The sequence below is a fragment of the Mesoplodon mirus genome, assembly GCF_964341445.2.
Source record: "Mesoplodon mirus genome assembly, chromosome: 5".
NCBI lineage: Eukaryota > Metazoa > Chordata > Mammalia > Artiodactyla > Ziphiidae > Mesoplodon > Mesoplodon mirus.
In genome coordinates, this window is record NC_138980.1 from 58,280,017 (window position 1) to 58,305,071 (window position 25,055).

A 25,055-nucleotide genomic window follows, 5' to 3' on the forward strand; every position below is an offset into this window, starting at 1 on the left:
CTGGTGGCACAGTGGTTGAGAGTCCGCCTGCCGATGCAGGGGACATGGGTTCGTGCCCCGGTCCAGGAAGATCCCACATGCCGTGGAGCGGCTGGGCCCGTGAGCCATGGCCACTGAGCTGAGCCTGCGCGTCTGGAGCCTGTGCTCCGCAACGGGAGAGGCCACAACAGTGAGAGGCCCGCATACTGCAAAAAAAAAAAAAAAAAAAAGCATAGAAATGATATGCTTCCAGGTTAGGGAACTTCATGAGAATGAGCTTTTAATAAGCTTAGGGAATAGCCATGAATATCTGAGTACCCTTGGTTAAAGTATAGTTTCACATCTTCTGTAGGCCATTACCAGTCCTTAATTACATGTATCTGTCTGAATGTGTGTAAGTGTATATGTATGTATGTGTGTGTTTGTGTATATATTCATATAGATGTTTAATTAGCTTTAAGTTGTAAATTTTTTCAGCGTTATCCCTAAATAATCTTTGTGAGCTTCTGATGTCCTGCTAGATGGTCCTTCCGTCTTTATTAACCTCATTTAGAAAGTTATTTAGCTAAATTCTTTTTGCTCTTTAAAAGTTAAGTTGCAGGGGCCTCCCTGGTGGCGCAGTGGTTGAGAGTCCGCCTGCCGATGCGGGGGATACGGGTTCGTGCCCCGGTCTGGGAGGATCCCATATGCCGCGGAGCGGCTGGGCCCGTGAGCCATGGCCGCTGGGCCTGTGCGTCCGGAGCCTGTGCTCCGCAACGGGAGAGGCCACAACAGTGAGAGGCCCGCGTACAGCAAAAAAAAGAAAAAAAAAAAAAAAGTTAAGTTGCAGGATCGTGTTGGATTTTATAATTTTGGATTCTGTGAGGAATTTTTGTTTAGAAGTAACCCATTAGGAACTTTTTAAAATTACCTTAACTGAGTAACTTCTTGCACAAGATACCAAATTACTTTCTCTCCTTGCTTGGAAACATTTTTTCTTGTGTACCTGGCTTTCTTTCACATGTTCTTCATAATAATTCCAGCCTTTAAATTTACATTTTCTTTTCTAGTCGCCGAGATGACATGGAATCATTAGGATATGTTTTGATGTATTTTAATAGAACCAGCCTGCCATGGCAAGGACTAAAGGTAAACCAGACTCACATCACCAGCTTTTTGTTTTAAGAATACAAATACACATTGGAGATGACCTTTAAGGTCCCTTTTAAGTATGAGGTTTTCTGAGAGTGAATGACTTTATTTTTACCTTTTATTGGTAGAATAAAATCTGATCGTTTCAGTAATAATTAGGTTAATAGACTCTCACAGTCACACTTGAGGAACAGTTTCCTTTGGGACAGTTAGCAGGTACCCATTGGTAACCAGTAGATTTACCTGGAAGGAACTTGACATGGGCTAAAAAGGTGGAGACTTTCTCATTTTGATGTTTTGCCATTATGTTGAAAATGTGTACTTTTATGTACGGTAGAACTAGTTTATTCGGTAATACTAGCTATATTATTTAATTGTCCTCACATTTTACTTGTTTCCATTAATTAGGAGTTTTACCATTACTTTTGTGAGTATTTGTATGGTAATGATAAATTACTGTGTCCAAGAATTTAATGGCTGTTTAGTTGCTTTATTGGTCCTTTAAAGGTAAATGGTCCCTATATTTATTGAGCATCTATGAGCTTGACAAATTGCTCAATGTGTGGGTAGTTTTATCCAGTGTGAATATTTTTACACTGGAAAAATAACACCAGTTATTAGTGTCACTAAATGATGGGCAGACACATGTGTTTGGTATTGATCTGCTTATTTTGCCCTTGTTGAAGATGGGTTAAGAAATTTCATTTCAAATTTGACTCCACCCATTTTTATTTAAATCATATTCCTGTTAAACTCACCCTTTACTAACAGCTAAAAACGTTCTTGAAGCAGAAAGTCATGTGAAAAGTTAACAGTTTAGGAAAAGGAGATTGCATATATTATACTTTGATTTCGTTTATTCTAGGTTATGATTTCTCTTGAATCTCAAGTTTCCTTTTATGTGTAGTATGTTAAACTAGTAAGATTCTTCTCATAACACTGAGTATATCTGTGTGGTTTGATTCTTATTCTCCACAGGCTGCAACAAAGAAGCAAAAGTATGAAAAAATTAGTGAAAAGAAGATGTCCACACCTGTTGAAGTTTTATGTAAGGTAAGTGTACATGATGATTTTTTTTTAATATAAATGATCCAGGAACAAAAAGGAACATTTTATTTTACAGCCTCAGAACTTAAGCATCCTACTGAGTAGCTATTTACTGTTTTAAATTTACTTTGGTTGATTCTTGGTATCTTTAAGAATGACTTGAGGACTTCCTTGGTGGCGCAGTGGTTAAGAATCCGCCTGCCAGTGCAGGGGACACAGGTTCGATCTCTCGTCTGGGAAGATCACACGTGCTGCGGAGCAACTAAGCCCGCACGCCACAACTACTGAGCCCACACACCGCAAGTGCTGAAGCCCATGCGCTTTAGGGCCTGTGTGCCGCAACTACTGAAGTCCATGTGCCACAAGTACTGAGCCCACACACTGCAACTACTGAAGCCCGTGCACCCCAACAAGAGAAGCCACCTCAAGGAGAATCCCACTCACCGCAACGAAGAGTGGCCCCCGCTCACTGCAACGAGAGAAAAGCCGGCGCGGAGCAACAAAGACCCAACACAGCCAAAAAAATTTAAAAAGGAATGACCTGAACATATGAGTCATTTAAAAATAATTGTTTTATGTTTCTGGTTTAGGCCCTATGATCTGTTTTAAATTGGAGGAAAAGGGCTTCCCTGGTGGCGCAGTGGTTGGGAGTCCGCCTGCCGATGCAGGGGACATGGGTTCGTAACCTGGTCCAGAGGATCCCGTGTGCCGCGGAGCGGCTGGGCCCGTGAGCCATGGCTGCTGGGCCTGCGCGTCCGGAGCCTGTGCTCCGCAACGGGAGAGGCCACGGCAGTGAGAGGCCCGCATACAGCAAAAAAAAAAAAAAAAAAAAAAAAAAAATTGGAGGAAAAATAAGAAGGAGGTAAACTTTTCTAATAGAACCTCAATTCCAAACCTCAAAACCAATTTATGAGAAAATTAAGAAATATTCCTCTTATTCTTAAACTGGTGCCAGAGAAGAAAGGATATCCACAATTGGCATATCAAGGAATTAGGGAAACAAAGGCAAGCAGATTAGAACAATCCAGAAATAAGAAGTGTCCAACAGTATAGATGGCAGTTTGAATCTGGCTTATTTCTCTGAAATCTCAAACTTTGAAGAGAGGCACGTGAGTTGAGAGCGGAAAGATACTTGTGTCATGATGTCTCTTCCGTAGAAAGAAGACCACATGGTCATCTTTGTGACAATTGCATACCTGAAATAATTAGAAAACAATATATAATTACATATTTGGGTGGTAGAAGGGAGAAATCAGCATGAGTTGAAATAGTACTTTTGAAGGGAGTAAAAATGATGATGTCTTTATGAGTCTCCCCATCCACAAATTTGCTTTCTCTTTTTCTGCATATCTACAGAAACAGAGGGTTGGGAAATTATGATCTTTTCTGAGACTCTTTGGGGATTTGTTTTAAACTATGAAATACATTTTAGGTTAATGAATAAAATATTCAGGAAGAGAACGGGAGGATTTAGTACATTCTCTGCTTGTGTGCTGCATCTTAATTTTGATCTGGAAATTGTGGACTACATTTCTCTTTTTGGATTAGACACATATAATTGATTCAGGGTGCAGTAAACACCGAAGTATTAGGTATTACTATAAAGTAGAAGTAAGTTCATTTGATAAATGCAGAATACTATTAATACAGACTGTGAATATATATTAAAAGTTGAAAAGTCCTCTTGAGAGTTTTTTAAAAATTAAAATGTACAATATGTTTATTATGTATTTCTAACTGTCCACCAGAAAAGAAAATAGCATAAAAGTACTTTATAAGGGCTTCCCTAGTGGCGCAGTGGTTAAGAATCTGCCTGCCAATGCAGGGGACATGGGTTTGAGCCCTGGTCCAGGAAGGTCCCACATGCCGTGGAGTAACTAAGCCCATGCGCCACAACTACCGAGCTACTGAGCCTGCGCTCTAGAGCCCGCAAGCCACAACTACTGAGCCCCCGTGCCACAACTACTGAAGCCCACGCACCTAGAGCCCGTGCTCTTCAACGAGAAGCCACTGCAATGAGAAGCCTGCGCATCACAACAAAGAGTAGCCCCCACTCACCGGAACCAGAGAAAAGCCTGCGCACAGCAACAAAGACCCAACGCAGCCAAAAATAAAATAGATAAATTTTTTTAAAAGTACTTTGTAAAAATTAAATTTGTTTCCATCACTGTAATCAATAAAAAATAAATGTTGTGGATATATACATTCTGTCCTACGTTGTGGATGTGAGAAATTTCTCAAAATCATAAGATTTTGGGAAGAGACTGCCTCTTTTAACTCATCTCCCTTCACATTCACATTTACTCAAAGGGAGGAGATGTGGGGATTTTTGTTGTTTAAATACTTTGCATTTCTAGGTTCCTAATGGCAAAATCCTTTTGGTGACTAATATCTACAGCCTTAAAAAATGTCTGTATACATCTTTGAGAATCTTTGCTAAGAAACCAAACGTGGAAACAGTTTATGCCACAGATGTACTTATTAGTATTGTCTATAATAGGGAAAAATGGAATCCTCTAAATGTCCAATTATAGGGAACAAGTTAATTATGATGTATTCATTAGGTCAAATAATATCCAGCCATGAACTTCTAAAAAGTTGATGCGGAGGTTAGAAATGACATAGAAGGATGCTTGCAGTCTTTTAATGGGAAACGGAATATATTATGTATGCAGTATGATAACAGTTATGGGAAAAAAAGACAAACCCAATATATTCGTAGGGTGTGGTATTGGATTGATCTATATCATAACAATGGTTGCTTTGTATAATTGCACTCTTGATTTTACTTCTCTTTATATAGGTTTATACTGCTGCTTAAAAAGAAAGTAATTTCAGAATGGAGAGAGAATACCCATTCACTGTCCTGTTCTGGCAAAGAACATTACTGGCCTTGTTTTTGTTGTTTATTCTTTATTGCCATCCAGTTATTGTACATTGATAAAATAATAGGTTGTTAACAAGTGGGATATCTAAATTATTTAAGAACCCGATACTATAAGGAAAGGATATATATTTCCTCTACCAATATTAAAAAGATATAGTACATAATAAGGTGGTTGGGACAATGAAATTTTGTCAAATTTATGAGGATACCACGCCATATTATTGTTGTTTTAGTTCTCAGATCTTCTAGCAAAGTAGTAAAATGTCCTCAAATACATTTCTTGCTTGTTTTTAAATACATTGATTTTTCTGTCTTAAATAAGTTTTTTGTTGTTGTTGTCTTAATTTTGTGTTTTAACTCTTGAACTCGTAGGGATTTCCTGCAGAATTTGCCATGTACTTAAACTATTGCCGTGGGCTGCGCTTTGAGGAAGCCCCGGATTACATGTACCTGAGGCAGCTATTCCGCATTCTTTTCAGGTCAGATTTTAAGACTATAAACTCCAGTGAGGGAAATTAGTTCAGTCTGCCCAACATATCTACTCTGACAAGTAGCAAGTAAAAGTGGGTCTAACCAGTGTGAATGAAATGTTAAGGAACTGTGAGTTTGACATTTTTCCATTTCCAAATATCCTTGAAATATTTTAGTTTGGGATGGAGAAACTTAAATCAAACTCCAAGTAGAATATAAATTTTCCACAATAGTTACACAATTCACATTAGATACAAGTGACTGTTGGTGGCAGTTGGAACTCTCCAACTTGGTAGAGAACCCTGCTCAATACCAAAATGAATAGCAATTAAAATATCAGGCAATAATTGGAGTTTAGTGGAAGTAGGCCCAAATTCTAGGATCCCTAGGTATACAACCCATAATTGGTCTTGAACAAAAGGGAAAAATAAAGTACATGTGGCTTAAAATCTTAGTTGGGAGAGAAGAATTAGGGACAATCCTCTAATCCTAGAAAAGTCTTCCCAAGTCACCAGCATAGACATCGCCCTCTCAAAGTTACAGTCTCACGTCTACTCTGATTTGTCTTTAGGGGATACCTTCTGTTAAGAATATTCCCCCAGGGCTTCCCTGGTGGCGCAGTGGTTGGGAGTCCGCCTGCTGATGCAGGGGACGCGGGTTTGTGCCCCGGTCCGGGAGGATCCCACATGCCGCGGAGCAGCTGGGCCCGTGAGCCATGGCCGCTGAGCCTGCGCGTCCGGAGCCTGTGCTCCGCAGCGTGAGAGGCCCACGTACCGCAAAAAAAAAAAAAAAAAAAAAAAAAAGAATATTCCCCCATAACTGACAGCTTGACTCAGTGTTTTTGTTGTTCATGCTGCCTTTTCTTTGGCTGCACAGTGCCGTTTGTGGGATCTTAGTTCCCCCACCAGGGGTTGAACCCACGCCCTCGGCTATGAAAGGGTGGAGTCCTAACCACCGGACTGCCAGAGAATTCCCTCATGGCTGCCTTTCATTCCCACTCCCCTACTCATTTCAAGAAAGTTTAAAGGCAGCTTCTTTTTGAAAAGGGAGAGGATTTATTCTTGAATACAGCAGACCAAAGCGATGACATCATTTCCCCCCAATTGAGGCATGTAAAAAGTGGAATTAGCTGAACAGTAAGTCATCTATAGGGAAAGAAATCTTGTAGAAGCTGCCACACTTAAGATATTCATTTCCTTAAAAAAATGCTCTCACTGTCTTGAAAGTTCTGTGGAGTATTTAATTGGACCCTATTAATAATGGGTTAACATATAATTTTATATTTTCCAGGACCCTGAATCACCAATATGACTACACATTTGATTGGACAATGTTAAAGCAGAAAGCAGCACAGCAGGCAGCCTCTTCAAGTGGGCAGGGTCAGCAGGCCCAAACCCCCACAGGCAAGCAAACTGACAAAACCAAGAGTAACATGAAAGGTTAGTAGCCAAGAACCAAGTGACGTTACAGGGAAAAAAAATTGAACACAAAATTGGGTCATCCATTTCTAACAGTGTTAGATCGAGGAAGTGGTTTTAAAATACATAAAAATCTGGCTCTCTGTTTTAAAAAAAAGACGTCCTTGGAAAATTTGACTACTAACTTTAAACCCAAATGTCCTTATTCATATATATGTATATGTATTTGTATATACATATATGTGTGTATATTATTATCATTTCTCTTGGGATTTTGGGTCATTTTTAACAACTGCATCTTTTTTACTCATTCATTAACCCTTTCCAAAATAAACATTCGGTGTTGGGAATATGGTATAATCAATCAATCCAAAATCCTAGACCTAACACTTGTTGATTTTTAATAATGAATCTGGTTAGCCATGGTATTTTGACTTTCTTTCCAACTAACAGTGTTAAGAATTTTTCTGCATGTTAATGCTTTAGAATTAAAAATGGAAAATTGTGAACATGATCTAAGTTCAGAGGTGAGTCTGGCATTGCCCCCGAAGTGTCTATCTTCTCAGTTGCAGAGCACCTCATTTACTCTCTTTTTTAAAAATTTTTTTTTTATTTTTGCCGTGTTGGGTCTTCGTTTCTGTACGAGGGCTTTCTCTAGTTGTGGCAAACGGGGGCCACTCTTCATCGCGCTGCGCGGGCCTCTCACTGTCACGGCCTCTCTTGTTGTGGAGCACAGGCTCCAGAGGCGCAGGCTCAGTAGTTGTGGTTCACGGGCCTAGTCGCTCCGCGGCATGTGGGATCCTCCCAGACCAGGGCTCAAACCCGTGTCCCCTGCATTAGCAGGCAGACTCCCAAGCACTGTGCCACCAGGGAAGCCCTCGTTTACTCTCTTAAATGCTCAAATAACTGAAAAGCTCAACACATCCTTCCTTATCACAAAAATAAATCTCTCTTTTAGTTGCTGCTTAGCTACATATGTTCTTAATTTCAAAATGATTTTCTTCTTAGGGCTTTACTTTTTTTTTCTTCTTTTTACTTTTTTTTAATTGTACAAATATTCAGGGTCTAGGGGTCTACTGTAGAATTAAATTCTGCAGTTACTCCTCGCAAATTGAAAACAAAAACAAACAAACTGGGGCAAATGCCACTGAGCTGCTAGTCTATTTCCTTTCTATATCTCTCTGGCACTCTTAGTGCCACTAAGGAGTAGAACTGTTAGGGCACAAGTGCCATTTCTTATCACTGTTGCCATACAGTTCAACTCCTGTGTTTTATGTTTTTTGTCTGTTTTTCTTTTCCCCTTTCTGGGGCTTACCTCCTAATACCTGCCTACTTCCTGGAAGTGGTGAGCAGGTAAGGTTTGTTTTTTGGTTTCTAATTACGTAATTTCTGAATCACTGCTCTAATCTGAACTTGGTCTTTTTTGGTCCATATTTTACTGTTGCAATTAAAAATTTTTATAATTTAAAAATAGGCTCTAATCTGAGGATACTTTTCAAGTAGTATAGTTAACTGATGTCATCCTCCTCCCAGCAGCTCATCTATTAGGAATGAAGTTGAGGTACTTTGTTTCCACGTTTCTGGGAAGGATCCATGGTTGGCGGTTAATGTAGTGGAAGTTCTTAGAGGAGGAAGTTTGAACTCAAGATAACAAACACTAATGCTTGCCCAGTGCTCTACCTGTGCATCATAGTTGGAATTTAATTGTCCCTTTTGAATGTTTTAATCATTATATAACTAATCATATTGTCAACAGGTTCTTAATGAGGTAGGTGGCTAGTATTGCTGAGAAGTGGTCCTGCCATTTAGGTAAGACCACATAGACTCTCTAAACTGAGGACCTGACACCTACAGTGTATTTGCTTTTTCTCACAAAATGAAACCAGTTTTTAACTAAAGCTAGCTGGGATAATAGGATCATCACAAGTTGCAGTTTCTAGAACGAAAATTAGGTTGAAATCTCATCTGACCTAGAACATTGCACTTCAGGCATTCAGCAGCCTTCAGAAAGAATTACCTTATTTTGAGCTAGTTCCCTTGTTAGTTTACTGTGTGTCTCTTACTCAATAAACAAGCAAAATTTTTGTCCTGCCTTATCTAGGTCTTAAAGATGAAAAGTTGGATCCACTGAGTTAGTATGTTTCATTGGAAAAAACTGTAATTAAACTTAAGTTTAATCCTTATTTTGCATTGTATTTTTCATAAAAGCAACTTAAAATCTTATAAAAATTTCATAGCATTATTAGACACTGAGGTTATACAGATATCACACAGACATGAACTTGTAAAATCTTGAAAATTTGGACTTTTCATAAAACCCACCACATATCACTGACTGCTTTCAGAAATGCATTTCCAGGCAGTATGTTTTGACTCTTAAGCAAAATATTGCTTGCAATTAAAACATGCCACTCCACAGAATACAAAGAACAAAATTCTTTTTAATCTTCGACTCGTTTTATTTTGGATATAAAACTTAGTGCCCTAAACAAATCTTACACAACCCCCCCCCCCATATATAAAGCCATGAAAGCATAGCACAGTTGAAGGTGGTATGAAATAAGTATGGGGAGTCTATTTCCCCTAACTAACCTCTACCCCAACCCCATTATCTGGGTCATCCAGTAAGAAATCTCCTGTGAAGCCTGGAGTTTGAAAATAACTGCTCTAGCTTTACTTACTCCTGATTCCAATCTCTAAATAATAAGGGTGTTTGAAAACATATTCTCTTAGGATTCCCTACAGTAAGCTTTTATTCAAGGAAGAGCTCAATGATTCATTGATTTCAAGAAATCTTTTCCGTGGTGATGAAAAAAAATTGTATTACATTTTTCTAGTTAAAATTTTAGATGTGCTTTTTAAATATATCATTTGTTTTTCACGAGTTACCCTTTCAGGGGTTTCCACATCAGAGGATTCAGTATCTTAAATGGATCTTCAGCAAGTAAATCTCTATATTGCAGACACATACATTCCTGGGGGAAAAAAACCCCAAATGGTAGCTTTTACTAATATGTTTTCTATGATAATTTTGGAAAAATCTTTATCTGATGTTTCTTCCATTGAAAGCTATAAGTTGTTTTAGCGGTTTACTAATAAGAATGTGCAAAGACTTTAAAGTCTGACTTACTCAGCTAAGATGGACTTATATGTAATAGACTTCTGTTTACTTTTCTAAAGAAAAGATCTTTTGAAATATTCCATTTTGAAGACCATCAAAAGACTACAAGGCGTCTCCCCTAATGCGCACTATGATCTGTACTGTTTTTAAGTGCTCAGGTGCCACAAGGCTACAGTTATTGTTTTTATACACATTAAAGAGGAAAACAAAGAGGATACACTTCCAAATTCATTTTCACTCCCTTTTCTTCGACTATATTTGATTTTAAGGAAAGTACTTTTCAAGACATTTAAGAAGTAAAGGAAAAAATATTTTTAGGACATTCAGAATTCACTTAAGTTTACCATTTCTTTAGTTGAGGGCAGAGATGGGGAGAATTGCAGAAGGTAGTGAAGCCAAAGGTGGATCCTCTCCTAATTCTACTATTCTCTTCATCTTAACCCATCTGTTCACTATTCCAGTCATTGCTACTAAGCATAGTTTTATCATAATATACATGGATGTCAAATTGTTGGCATTTAATAGATTGGAAATATTTTTTCCGTCACATTATCCTACATGTTCATGGTCTTCCTTGATTTACCTTCCAGTATTTACTGGGCTTCACTTACCATTTATGTCTAGCTTAACTTTTTCTGACTTCACCAATTGCTGCTAGGAACGTGGCTGGTCATTCAGCAACGTAAACCATATCACAGGGGAAGACCTTGAAATATCTGGAGAGACTGCTCTGCTCCGAATACTCTCAATCCACAGAGGTGCCGGGGAGCTGCATCTGTTTGCTGAAATTTTTGTCAGCTTTTTTTCACTGTGGACAATAAAGCTGGAGAGAAAAGAACCAAATAACCCAACAGGAAATAAAGATGAGTGCTTAAGAGTTGATCTGAAGTGATCTGAAGCCCACCTCTCGAAGGCTCCCTGGACCTATCAAACTTTTCAACTTGTCAGATTGCAAACAACTGTCAGAAGACCTAGAAGAGTACAGTGTTGCTGTGACTCAGTGGTGTATAATGCAGACCATCTACCAGTTGGGGAAGGAATCAGTTGTAACAGGTATTTTAAAATTCATCATCCGTAGAAATCTGTAGCAGAATTAATTCTGTAAAAGAGGAGACAAAATAAATCAGGTCATCAGTCTTTTTTTTAATGCAGCTTAGGGGTGATGTGTACCTGCTATACTTAAGTTGTCATTTGTCTTATTTGTAGTGATAAAAATAAAATCTATTTATCTTTCCCAACTAAATACTTTTTTAGTTTCTGTGGAAAAGGAAGAGTTATTTTAGTTTTTGTTTTTTCCTTCAACTTTTATACTGTCAGTCTGATTCAGAATTCTCCAAGCTTGATTCTGATTCTATACAACCAGAAAAACCACACAAGCATATTATAGGAAAAGTTAGTTAATATAAATGGCTTTGCATAGTGAATGTAAATATTATAGTCAAAATTAATTTTTAAAAGTTATGTCTTATACTGTGAAAGGATTCTAAATTTTAAAAGCTCATCGCAAACTTCCTAGCCTTACTATTACGTAAATATATCTTTGAACTAGTTTGTGGTTCTGTTGAAAAACAAAATCAAGTCAATCTGAAGTTAATTTACAGATAGGAGCGGATACATACTTTCCAGATTTCAGACTGAGGGATAGAATCTCCTGGTTAGTTGTAGAAAAATAAACATTCTTTCTCCTTTTGCAGATTTGTAAAGAAAACTTAAATGTATCTATTAAGTCCTGAATTTGTCACATTAATTCTCCAACCCTGTTTTAACTCCTCCCCCCCCCCCCCCGCTCTTTTTTAGGAACAAAGGGATTCACTCCTTCATTCCTTATTTTAACTGTTGCAGTGAAGATGGGGTTTTGGACTTTAGAAACCAGGAGACACCACCTAAACTACAAGACAAACCAAGGACTAATTGCACACTGAGGAGAAGAATACTTAGTACTTGAAGATTGAATCTTGAATACCTGCTGAATGCTCCTATTGAGATTTTTCCTAAACAAGCATCTGTAACATTTTAGGACAATTCACCGGAGAAACATTGATCCCTGGGTGGAATATCCTACCATTGGCCAGTCTGAAGAGTTAAATCTGGATTTGACTGCTCTATTCTACCAGGAATATTGTTAGGCTAGCCTTTAACCAGCCCCTAAACAATTGTAATCATTAAATAACCCAGCAGTTCTTCAAATATCAGATTAAAAGATGAACAGATACAATTCTTATCCCTATTAAAGACAAAAGAGTTTTCTAATATTTTGACTGACAATGTAACTTACGTTTTCTTTTTAGTTTGTTAGTGACAGTGGTTTTCATTTTAATGCTGTTTGGATATTCAACATAGTACAGGTTTCCCCTGTCTGAAAGTAGGGCATTCGAAACCTTTCCTAAGCTAAAATGGCATAAAGCAAAGAAGCAGTTACCTTAGGATACATGTTGCTGATAAATTGAGATAATGCATGGATGCTAGCAGACTGCAGTTCAAAGCTGTGGCTGCTTGAGGCTGATGGTAGTTCCCAGGGAAAGAACTTGGCGGTGCCATTATCAATACTCGGTGCATAAGGGGCATAAAGCGAACTTTTCGAAAAGTAGGGGGATACCAGTAATTATTCAGTATCGTGTAATTGTGTAAAAAAGCTACAGTAAAAGAAAACCCAACAATTTTAATGGTTGTGAGAACATTTTTATTGTATTTAATGATAATTGCAGGACTTGAAACCAAATGCTTCTCAGGATAAGGGTCATTGTTATTTAGCTAATCCATAGTTTTAATTTGCTTTAAAATATTCTGTATTTTAACAGTGGAACTAAGTTACAGTATATGGTCAGATTTTTAAAAATTTAATTCAGGTTTGATTTGACAGCCTTTTCTTTTTGTGGTTTTACACTGCTAATCCTATTTAATAACGTGCATCAGAAACGTAGTATTCCTGTGGCAAAGTACATTTGCAGAAAATTTCATTATCTTTCACTTTCGGCATTTGCTTTATGAACTTAGTGCTAGAACAGGCAGCAAAAGCCTGTTTTGCACCTACTCTGTTATTACGGCACTGTGGAGAGACAGAAGTACAACACTCACATCTTTGTCTTCGGAGCATACATGCATGAAAAGTAAATTACAGAACTATTTCATTTATCCCACAAAGCCTGCTGGAGATGATCCTGCAAATGTTGAAGTATCAAAAAAGGAGCAGCTTATGATTGACAAAAACATGGTTTGTGCTGAGGAAGTGAGTGATTAGAGTGAGCTAGAATGAGCTATATAGGTTGGCTATAAAGAGGAGGGGTTGGACCAAGGGTCATTGTGACTTAAAGGAGGCCTGTAGGTGAGAGAAGGTGCTGATGAGATTTTCATGATGTTGAGACAGCATATTCCCTTTAGCTATAGATAAAGCTTGTAGGTATTAAAAATGGGTGTATTTCCTCTGATTGCCTTCAGCTGTAGATAGAACATGCAGCTGTTATTGCCTGAGCCTCCCGTTCAAACCTGCCTTTATGTGGAAGCCCTGAGGTCTAATTTGTGGAGGAGGAGAAGTGTATTTACAGGGCGGGGAGGCTTGAAAGTAAAGCCAGAAAGCCTCACTCATCTACATTTTCAAATCAGTGGTAAAAAAAAAACTAGTCTTTTTAGTGTAACTGATAGACGTAAAGAATTTTTAAAGGTCTAAGGTTTCTATATAAAAATCATATACTTACCAGGTTTGTGTTCAGTGGAATAACTCAGATAATTATGCCTTGAATACATTTATTATTAAAGCCTTTTGTTCCTCGTTTGTATCAGAAATAATGTACAGAAAAGTTCCTGCTCACAGTATGATTAAAACTACTTTCTAGTTGATAAAGCAATCTTATTTTTTATTTATTTGACTAATAAACAATGTATTGTAGGTACTAGAAATACAGAAGTAAACAAAAACAGGCTTATTGGAATTACCACTAATTCTCTTGAGAACTGTATGCTGGACGGGAAGGCATTAATTCACTGTATACCACTCCTGCCTAGAGGCATCCAGTACAGAAGTTTCCGGTTTTTTAAATTTTAAACGCTAACCTGACGTAGTGATTTTCAAATAGATGAAAATAACATATGAGTTACCATTCTAAAGTAATTATTTCCCTACTTTGGGTGTGGTTAAGAAAATTTTTAACTTGGAGTTTAACATTCTTTTTTTCTGTTTTGATTTTTTTTTTAATAGGTTTCTAAGCATGAATCAAGGAACAGAAGAAGCAGAGCAGATGATTGGAGCAGCATTTGTTTCTCCCCAAATCTAGAAATTTTAGTTCATTATGTACACTAGCCAGTGGTTGTGGACAACCATTTACTTGGTGTAAAGAACTTAATTTCAGTATAATAAACTGGCTCTGGGCAGCACTGGCGATGCTGTGTCCTGAGTTGTAGCCGCTGTAATTGTGAATATTAACTGAGATAGTGAAACATGGTGTCCAGTTTTCTATTGCATTTTTTCAAGTGGAAAAGTTAACTAAATGGTTGACACACAAATTGGTGGAGAAATTGTGCATATGCCAATTTTTTGTTAAGATCTTTTATTTTGAACTATACTGCTTTGAGATCTCATTTCAGAAGAACGGCATGAACAGTCTTCAGCCACAGTTGTGATGGTTGTAAATGCTCACAATTGTGCATTCTTAGGGTTTATCCATCCCTGGGGTTTGCAAGTTGTTCACTTAAAACATTCTTAAAATGGTTGGCTTCTTGTTTGCAAGCCAGCTGATACGGTAGCAACCAAAGATTCCAGTGTTTGAGCATATGAAAGACTCTGCCTGCTTACCTGTGCTAGAAATAACAGCATCTAAAGTGAAGACTTAAGAAAAACTTAGTGACTACTAGATTATCCTTAGGACTCTGCATTAACTCTATAATGTTCTTGGTATTAAAAAAAACAAGAAAAAAGCATATTTGTCACAAATTTAGTTAACATCTTAAACTGAACATGTATGTATGTTGCTTAGATAAATGTAATCACTGTAAACATCTATGATCTGGGATTTTGTTTTATTTTGAAACGGGAGCTTTTTTGTTTACAAGTTCATTAAAAACTATAAACTGTTTCTGTAAGGAAATGAGATTTTTTTAAAACAAAATAATGCCTTGCTGACTCACTACGAAATCAAAATCTCCCCAATTTTTTAATAGACTACTTCAAGCCATTTGTTATGTAATATTCCTTTGCGAATCATTTTAGATTTAGTGTCATGACTTTTTCTCAGATTTTTTATTTAAAAATATTTTTTCCCCTGAAGCGGAAAGGCATTCTTTCACCTTTCTTTTTTTTTTTTTTTTTTTTTTTTTTTTATGACTTGTAGGCACAATACCTAGTGCTGCAGCTGCAACTGCCAGGACTTGGTATTGTAACTTTTGCAGCCTCAGACTAACAGCTGGACTGATTTTGAATAAGAATGAAAGCGTTAAAGGGTTTAACTACAAAATGAAACTATTGTTTAAATTCCTTGTTGATTGGCTCTAAGCAGATTGACTCCTAACCTTGGAGAGCATCATACCCTGTGAGGTTCTTGTGATTGCTGACCCTCCCTATCCCCCACCCATTTCTATAAATTATCTGCAGTTCATCTCTCAGTCTTATGTGTGGCTCTTTTCTTTTTCTGACCCAAGAGAAAGAAAAGCTTAATAACTAATTCATTAGTGTAATTTGTTCATTTATAGCACATCAGGATAAGTTAAAAGAACTTTTGTCTAAAAATGCTGCCAGGCGCCTATTTGTGTAAATGTAGGTATTTTGTAAAATAACCTTGAAATTGTAAATTGACATGTGTTTGGTCAGATTGTGTCAGGTTTGTTTTCTTTTTTTTTTTTCTTTTCATTTGAAAACTACGTTAGCAATAATTAATTCAATGACGACCACATTCTGCCATTAAAAGATATATTAGCACCATCATACTGCAGAAATCTTAATGAGTATGAACTTTGGGGTAGGCAGCTTCTTTGTTTCCTTTCTATCCACCCGTGTTGGTTAAGGTATTTGTTTCTTGACTATAAACCCTTTGATACTTTTAGCCAGAAATCAGTCTCATAAAGCTATTTTTGAGTATAGTTTGTGTAAAATAAAAATGTTTAGCTTTGGTAATAACTTTTCCAAGCTGAACTCCCTCTAGCAAGATATTTTTCAGTGCTTTTATTTACTATGCACTTAGACTATGCACTTTTTCTGAAATATTTTTGTAACACTTTTTTGTATTTTTGCCATTTGAAAAGGTTGTGGTGTAGTTGGTCTGTAATTAAGTTGCAGATTTAAAACTGCTGTTAGCTTTGTAAATCAAAATATAGGTGTTTTTGTCCTGGTATATTGTCATTCCATCTGCAGCTGGAGCTGGAATACCATTGATCTTCTAGCTACCATTCATTTTCTTCACAGTTCACAAAAGAAGAATGTGAAATTCAGTGAATGCTGTTACTAATCCTGTCGGGAGATGAATCTCATTTCACCAAAATTAAATTATGTTTTTCCACTAAAATGATGATACAAGTTGAAGACACATCACTCTGAAATTGGAAGACCTCACCACTTAAGGCTCCGCAGTGGCTTACTCAGCTGAACTCTAGGTTACTGCTCTTTATTTTGTTCACCCATTGGGGGGTGCAGTTTTTTAAATGTTGGGAGATGGCCATTCTAACTACTGTTGAATGTCTCTGTTTTGGGAAGGTATAACAAGAAAATAAAAAAATATATATGAAGGGAGAGACTGGTTATCTCCTCCCATATGGTTGTGCTCATGCTCCTGTGGCCTGCAAGTGGAATTATGGAGGGTTGCTTTTACTATTATTTTCTATCAACAAATATTACGAGATTTTTCCTGTTTCTACTAGTCCTTGCAATGTTTTGAGCAGATTATACTTTAATAATTATAAATTTAATTCCATTATAATAAAAATACCAAACAAAAGGATCTTAGAATCCAAGCCACTGAGCTAGTTTTCTCTTAACATTTGCTGAAATACTGAGATTACGTTCTTGTAACTTGACTAGAGTGATCCATGGGAGGGGGTGGCCTAGATGTTTTCAGCTTAGCTCCTAAAAATTTGCCAGTAGTTTTTGAGATAGTTGACTCTTTCTGAGCCAGACTGATAGCAGAGCAGTATTTTAGGTTTTCTCTTCGTCAGTTTTTAGACAGTGATAACCGTGTGACCAACATGTAAGTGGTCTGTGAGGTATAGTAAAATGTTACAAACATAAAAATTTTAGGTATCTCAGATGTGCTGTTCCTTTTGAAGTGAGACTATACTATAATCACGTGACGGTTGCTCACAACATTTGGGGGATCCCCCCCAAAAAAACTTCCACTCTTCTCTGGAATATATTTGTTGACAAACTTCTAGTGCACTTCTCATCTTTCAAACAGCCTAAGATGGCGATGAAATAAATGAGTGTAACTTGATCTAATCAGGCTATGCATTTAATCATCAAATAGTATATTGTTGAAGTAAAATGATTTATATTCTGAAATGACATGTTAGGCCAGTTTTGAGGACATATGCAAATGGTATAGTGGAAATGTTGAGCAATATCAGAGCTGTTAGAGAAGCTAGCTGTCCCAAGACACATTTTAAGTTGGTCAAATTCACTGTGTCTGTTGCTTGGGGCTGTGGACCCACGGTGGCTGGAGTTCTATGACGAGAACAAAGGTGCAGCAAGTTTGAGACCTGGGAATTCACACTTAATTCTGTTGTTTGGTCTCTGCTCCTTTTCAGCCAGGTGGGGCAAATTGGTTCATTATACCTTTTACTTTTACCAAACGAGATCACTTAAAGAGGTTTTTCAAGAAGCTCCTACTATGTTGTTGCCTTTCATGTACCTCTGTCTGGATTGAAATTTTGAAGAAATGTTTGTAATATTAATGATTGTTTTTAGTATTGGGAGCAATGTTGAGATGTTTGGTGTCAGTACCACCCAGGACCTGAGAGTCAAAGCACCTAACTCATTAGATGACTCCTACATGAGTAGAAGAGTAAAATGGAGGTGGAGAAAGTCTTAAAGAGACCAATAGATCCATGTCCTTCATCGTGCGGAGGTTAGCCAGAGCAATATAAATCATAGTTATTCATCTGATAGTTAAATTAAGGATTTTTATCTGGCCATTTATCATTCCAATCGTACATTTTTCATAGGTAAATATTTGTAAGAAGAGTTTGAAGAAATGATTTTAGCTGTTTTCCATCACAGTGTACCTTCCAGTTTGACTTTAGGATGTCAGAAACTGCACCAGCTGCAGAATTCAAAGGTGACCAAGATAATTCCATTTTAACAACTCACGGTGTAGTAGAGGAGATAGCAATTTTGTGCCCCTAAGTTACCATTACTAAAGAGTGAGCATTTGGATGCTGTGGGAGCACTTAGCAGGGACATCTAACTCTTGGCGTTGTTTAAGGCTTTTGGAAGAGTAGGCTAGAAGTCGAAGCAAGTGTGGGAGCAGATTCGTTAGATGGGGAGCAGATTCGTTAGATGGGGAGCAGCAAATGAAAGATATGAACTACAGACAGGTAAGTGTGGCAGGTGAAGAATAAAATAAAGAGCCATTTAAAGAATGGACAATATTGAAAGCGCCCTTTGGAAGGACCACAAAGTATTGGTTGAGGGATAAATTGGAGGTTGGGAACCCATTTAAGTTGTTGTAAGAGACCAGGATCATTCCACAAAAGGAAAAGCATTGTGGAATACCTGTGACTGAATAGGAAACTAACCTATCCAGAGAGTCCAAGCAAAGAGAATAAATATAGCAAGGGAGGATTAGATCATTCATTGGGACTGAAAAGAGGACAGAGATTGAACTCCCATTGTTCTGAGAAAATCATGAGAAATGCTGTAAAATGAGAAATGCTGAAGCATCTTACTTGCTGAAAGTAGTAAGAATCGTGGTTGTATTTTAGAGGAATTTGTATGGTTCAGTTCTCCAACATGGTGACTGTATTTCATTGGGAGGAAGTGGAAAGAGGTTATCCCATTTTAAGATGAAATTTAGCAGTTCTGTGAGTTGCTAACCTTCAAAAACCACTCTATTTGCCTTTAGCAAAATTCAGGTGTTTCATATCTACATTTCTTTTATGCCATTAAAAATGTTAACACAGATTGCTTTATACTCAGGAGTTAAGATAAAAACTTTTTCTTTTCATTGATGAAATAAATTGCCCAGTTATCTACTAAATAAATAATATAGTCATTGTTCAAACCAGCAAGACAAGCAAGAGCTTAATACTAGGTCATCTTAGTGAACCACGTCAAGACCCTGTGTTTTATATAGTCCTTTAGTTGACAAGGTGCTTTTTAAGCTTTTTCATTTTGTAATTTATCTTGATATTATTTAAAACAAAATTATAAGAAAAGTACAGTGATCCCCTTATGCTCATGACACAGATTCAACAGTTGTTAACATTTTGCACCATTTACTGTTTGTACATTTGCTCTTAAACTTAGCCATTTGAGAGTGGGTTGCAGAATCATGACCCTGTACACCTAAGTGTAATTTCCTAAGAACTAAGACGTTATTACATTAACCATGGTGCGATTATCAAAATCAGAAATTTTTAATATTGACCCAACTTTCTAGTACAGTCTATTCAGTTTCATCAATTACCCCAGTGTCTTTCATAACTTTTTTTTTCGAGTTCTGTCACAGATCCAACAAAAGGATCATTTCTTGTGCTTTGATTGTTTGTGTAGCGTCTTTTAATTGGGGACAGTTCCTCACCCTTTGTCTTCAATGAGTTTAGTATTTGTGTGTGTCTATGTAGTAATGTTTCATTTACTTCCCAGCTGTGTTCACTGAGGGCCTAGAATCCGTGATATTACAGTAGCAGTGAGCACACCTAACACCTAGATCTTGATTCCTAAATACTAAAAGAAATCATGGCTCCTTGGAGAGATGTTTGACTTCAGGGCTGGAGCAGAGAAAGTACAAGATGAATCTGAAACATTCTTTTGTGCCAGAAAGAAAGGAAATCTCAAAAGTGATGGGTACATGTTGCAAGGACACAGGAGTCACTTGAAGGGTTCTTACTGGCCAAATCTATCGATTACATTAGCAAAATAATGATAGCAACTTACCGAATAATAACACATGATTTACATATTGATATAAAAAATGAAAAGGGGAAGTAGAAAGCTAATAAAGGTGAAAGTAACGATGCATTAGAAAAGTCATTTAGCGAAAAGTGGCAAGCACAGGTTTGACGAGTAGAACGTTCACATTGTCTTAAATGTTTCCCTACCTACTGAGTGCTTGAACACTTAGAAAATATTCTTAGCCTTTTTTGAACCTCATTCTCAGTTTGAAAGCAGAATGATTGTCCCCATTTTAAAGATTGGCGTACTAAGCTTTCATAAAAGTCCTGCAGAATTTGAATTTATGTAGAACTTTATGATTTCAAAATTAAGTACATCATCTCAGTTCTCTTTTAACAATCGTATGAAACAGTTACTGTTATTCCCATTGGATAACTGAGGACAGTAGGACTACCTTAGGCAAGACAGTAAGTTTTGCAGAGCCAGAACCTAAAGCTGATTTTATTTAGTTTTTCATACTGTTAAGCAGTGGTGTCCCTTCCCATTTTTCACCATTTTAAACCTAGAGATTGGTAATGTTATTTATATAGTGCTATATGCTAAGCACTTTTCTAAACGCTTTACCTGGATATGCCTAATTGTCACAGCTTCCCCTAAGGTAAGTCCTGTCTCCATATTACTTTTGAAGATACCAAAGCAGAGGGTCGGAGGAGGTACTTCTGTTACTCTTGATTTCATAAATGAGAACTAACTATACCCCTTTTAACATAATTTGTATTGCCTGTGTGTCTTAAACGAGTACCAAACAGGATGGTAGCAGCAGAGTTAAAATCCAAAATTATAGGAAGGGTTTCATAAACAAGTCATCCACTTAACTGTTGGGCTGTTAGTAGAGTCCACATTTAGGACCAAATACTGGAACTTGTATTCTCTAGTCTCTTAGAGATCAACTGATGTATGTGGAGCCCAAAAAGATGTACAGATGTGCTCAGCTTCCCACAACCAAGACTAGAACCCAGGCCAAACAGTACAGTTCACATTTTAGGAAAAAAAAAATGGTTTTCCCAGTGGCACTTGCCATTAAGCCAGAGCGATTCTTATATATTGCATTTATCAGCCAGTCCTTACCTAGTTATCACCAAGTACCTCATCTGTGTGTTAGGAAAAATTGTCAGCCAGTTTTGCTGCTGAAACAGTTATTAAAAACTGAAGTTAATTTTTTTAAAAATCAGCTTTAAAACTGTTGATTGAGGTTGTTAGTATTGGATGGGTTTAAGATGTTATCCATATCTAATATAAGTAGGATGCATTAATAAAATTCAGGGACTTCCCTGGTGGTCCAGTGGGTAGACTCTGTGTTCCCAATGCAGGGGGCACGGGTTCAGTCCCTGGTCAGGGAACTAGATCCCACATGCATGCCACAACTAAGTCCACATGCCGCAGCCAAAAATAAATAATATTTAAAAATAAAAATTCACATTCTGCTGGATAAAAAATAAATTTGATCAAGTTATTTTTGCCTGTGGTTGTAAACATTTCATTTACAATTTTGGAGCAGTTCCATGTAATCAGGTTTATAGAGGTAGGTTATTCTAATGCACTAGTATTTTCTCACCCGCTAGTACCATAGTACATTTATAGCCTGATAATTTCATTTATGGTGTAGAACGTATTACGTAGAAAAATGTGGCCCTGTCTTACCATTACCATATTTAGTCACCGTTACTGATGCAGAGAAGTGAAATAGTTTAAATAACCATTGGAAACAATTTTGTCAGGCAACCATCCATTGGTTCTCTGCCAGTGGACAGTGGCACAAATCTTGGTGGTGATGAAGTGCTGTATTAGATTTTTGGGATTGGAAGAAAGGTGGGAGGTAGGTATTTTTAGAAACTGCTCTCAACAGTTGCTAAGTAAATATTTTTTTATTAATTGCAAAACATTTGCACTGTGCTAACATGCAACTCCATTAAAAATGTAATGCTTTAGATCTAGTCACAGTAAAACGAATAAATTGGCCTCCAGATTTTGTGTGTGTGTGTGGCTACCAAAAAACATGAAGGAAAATACTCTGGACAATTTTTAATATCCTTGACTATCCTGCCCCCTTGCAAAATGGCGAAGAATGTTAAGTTATTGCTTTATCTTGAATGTTATATAATGGTGTGCATAATTTTTTAAGCCTGTGTACAAAAGTACAAGTTTTGAGATTAATAGATAATAGAGATTAATTGTAGAAATTAGTAATTACTAATTTAGTAGTAATTAAAATTATCAAGTAATTTTACTTAATAAAATTATAATAGGGATTAATTTTACTTGAAAACAGGTTAGTAGTTAAGGAGTATTTAATGGGCCTCTTTAAGTGCCAGACACTGCCACTCCCTGGGAATTCAGGGGTGACAGTTCACATGAGACTATGCAATATGGGATGTTACCAAAATGGATTCAATACTAGTGGAACAGATGGAAATCGGAGAAGATAATCTCTGGATTGCATTTTGAAGGATAAGGCAAATACCTGAGTAATATGTAAATCATACGTAATTTTTTTTTTAAAAGTTGAAATAATACAGAAGTTTAGTAGGAGAAGGCCCATGCAGCCATGTCCTTATCCAGACAGTTAGTTATACAAGCCCTTGCATTGCCATCAAGGAGGAGATCTGAGAACAATAATGACATAAATGACCTTAAGTGGTAGGGGCAGAGGAGAGTGATAAGTTGAGAAAATCAAGCAGCAAGCATAAACTCAACTTTAAGGAAATGTGTTGGCAGGGTGGGCTGTTGATAGGATGGTTTTCAGAGCAGTCCCAACAATAGAGTATCATCTTCATTCCTTTGTACCGAGTTCAACCCTCTACAATGTCCTATGCATGAAGCTAAGTTGCTTCAATAACGGTTTCATAAATCGGTGGTGAGGACTCCGTGGGTTCTACTGCATATTAAAGCAAGTCTTTGTAGGATTTTAAGGTTGATAATCTGTCCCTGTGGGATAAATACATTGTAATGTCTTAAAAATGCAACTTGTCTACAGTTTTTATCTTTAGAGGAAAATGTGCTGTATTTATAACTGAACATTAGGAAGGAAAATACCGTAATACTGTGCATTGTCAGCCAGGAGAATATTAAGCCTAGTGGATATATTTTGCTGCTTGCAAAATCTGGAGGTACTCAGCTCTGCTTTTTTTTGTCTCTAGATACTATACATGGAGTGGTAACAGGCTAGGATGGGTAAACAAGAAAATAGCAATGCATGGAAAGTAAACAATAAGGTCATTGAATCTTGAAGCTCTGATCTTCCTTTGGAATAATACCCTGTTCAAGGTCACAGAGCTGATTAGTGGCAGAGCTAGGAAAGAACCCAGCTGTGGCATCTTGTCACTAAATTGCCACTAGGCACAGGGCAGTGGTTCTCCTAAGCAGAGTTCCAGTACCAGAAGCAGTAGCTGGGAACTTGGCTAGAGATGTGAATTCTCATGTCCTGCTCCAGACTTACTTAATGGAACTCTGGGGATGGAGCCCAGCTATGTTTTTAGGAAGACCCCTTAAGTATTCTCATGGTCACTAAAGCATGAGTAACACTGCTTCATAGGTAAAAGGTTTGCCACAGACCGTGGAAAGCTGAAGCATTCTCTTAGCTCACGAAAACTGTGCATCTCTTCCCAACTCCATATTTGGTGACATGTTGGTGACTTGAAAGCTGTGGTGGGAAATTAGAAAACCCTGCATACCAGGGCTTTCCCACCACCCCCTATCGGTTTATCAGCATACCACTGGTTCCAGACTACAAAGCTTATCAAGTTTCTTTGTCCTCAGATCTTGAGTTAAAATTACTTTTATAGTGATTGAGGTAGAATCTCTTTAAGTTGGAAAGTTAAAAAAAAAGGTTAATTTAGGAGAGAAGTCTGATTTATACATCTTAACAGGACTTCACTTTCTATCTAAACCAATTGTCCATGAATCCTGAGAAGCACTCTGCACACGTGTGCACGCGCACACATTTTTGACTAGCTTTAAGGCGTGGGGCCAGCAGTGTCCCAAGCCAGAGGTGTTGATTACAGAGTTACCACTACATCAGAGATGATTGAAACTCCAGGTCTAGGTGAGTTTTTCCAGACTCAGCTTTTCATATGGATATGAAGAGGGTTGAGCACAGAACTCTGGGACGATACAAGGATAAAGAATAATGAATTACTGAAGAAAAGTGGGGAGTAGTCACAAAGGAGGACATCCAGAAAGTCATCAGTGTTCTATGAAGAGGTCAAGAAGGAAGCTATATTGTTTATTAGTCAAGGTGCTTCATGCTGCTTGCTGCAACAAAGTCTAGAATAATGGCTTTATGCAAAAAAAAATTTCTCGGTGTGAGTAGAGGAGGCTTCCATCCTCCCAAGCTGATGCAGCAGGGCCCAGATGCTGGAGACACACCGGCAGTGAACTGCCTCAGCAGAATTGACATGTATCACTTTTTTTCACAGACCATTGTCCAGAACTAGTCAGGCCCACTGTATCTGCAAAGGAGGCTTATAAATGCAGGGGCACAAGTGGTTTGCAAGTACTGTAATAGAGAAGGTTGGGTGTGTCAGAGAACAGACTCTGGCCTCTGTACCTCAGGTAGCCAGGCTAGACCTTCCAGGAAGGCAGAGCCTGGAGCCAATAAACTGATGGTTCTCTGGCACAGGTTCCTCGCTTCTCTTTCAGGGCTTGTCACATAGGAAAACACACCATGAAGTCACTGTTGCTAGGGGATACATAATACACAGCAAGAAATACACATAATACACATAATACACAGCAAGAAATAATCTGCCTGTCTGCTGAGGGTTTAACGCTGCAACCTTCCCATAAATGACCAACAGCTGTTTGACCTTTGCAGGGGCTGTGTCTCAATTTTGGCATAGGAATAAGGAAGAAAAGATGTATGTATCTACCCTGCTAGAACAGGAATTTCTTTTAGAGCAGAAGCCATAAGTG

The 25,055-nt window shown here is 37.6% G+C and overlaps 1 protein-coding gene across 6 annotated transcripts in view; it reads left to right on the plus strand.

Moving 5' to 3' along the window:
• CSNK1A1 (casein kinase 1 alpha 1) overlaps positions 1-16,770 on the plus strand; it is a 49,476-nt gene extending 32,706 nt beyond the window's left edge. For 2 of the 6 annotated variants that reach the window (XR_014294003.1, XR_014294005.1), the window contains 6 exons: positions 1,029-1,107; positions 2,089-2,163; positions 5,417-5,523; positions 6,806-6,954; positions 10,713-11,107; positions 11,852-14,208. Coding sequence is in view for 3 of the 6 variants with exons in the window: in XM_082620589.1 (XP_082476715.1) it covers positions 1,029-1,107; positions 2,089-2,163; positions 5,417-5,523; positions 6,806-6,954; positions 10,713-10,765 (463 nt within the window). In the remaining 3 variants the exon portion in view is untranslated. Of the gene's footprint in view, positions 1-1,028; positions 1,108-2,088; positions 2,164-5,416; positions 5,524-6,805; positions 6,955-10,712; positions 11,109-11,851; positions 14,209-14,246 lie in introns of those variants that run through there. The other 4 variants (XR_014294004.1, XM_082620589.1, XM_082620590.1 and 1 more) reach the window with 4 other exon arrangements.
• Positions 16,771-25,055: the final 8,285 nt, after the last annotated feature.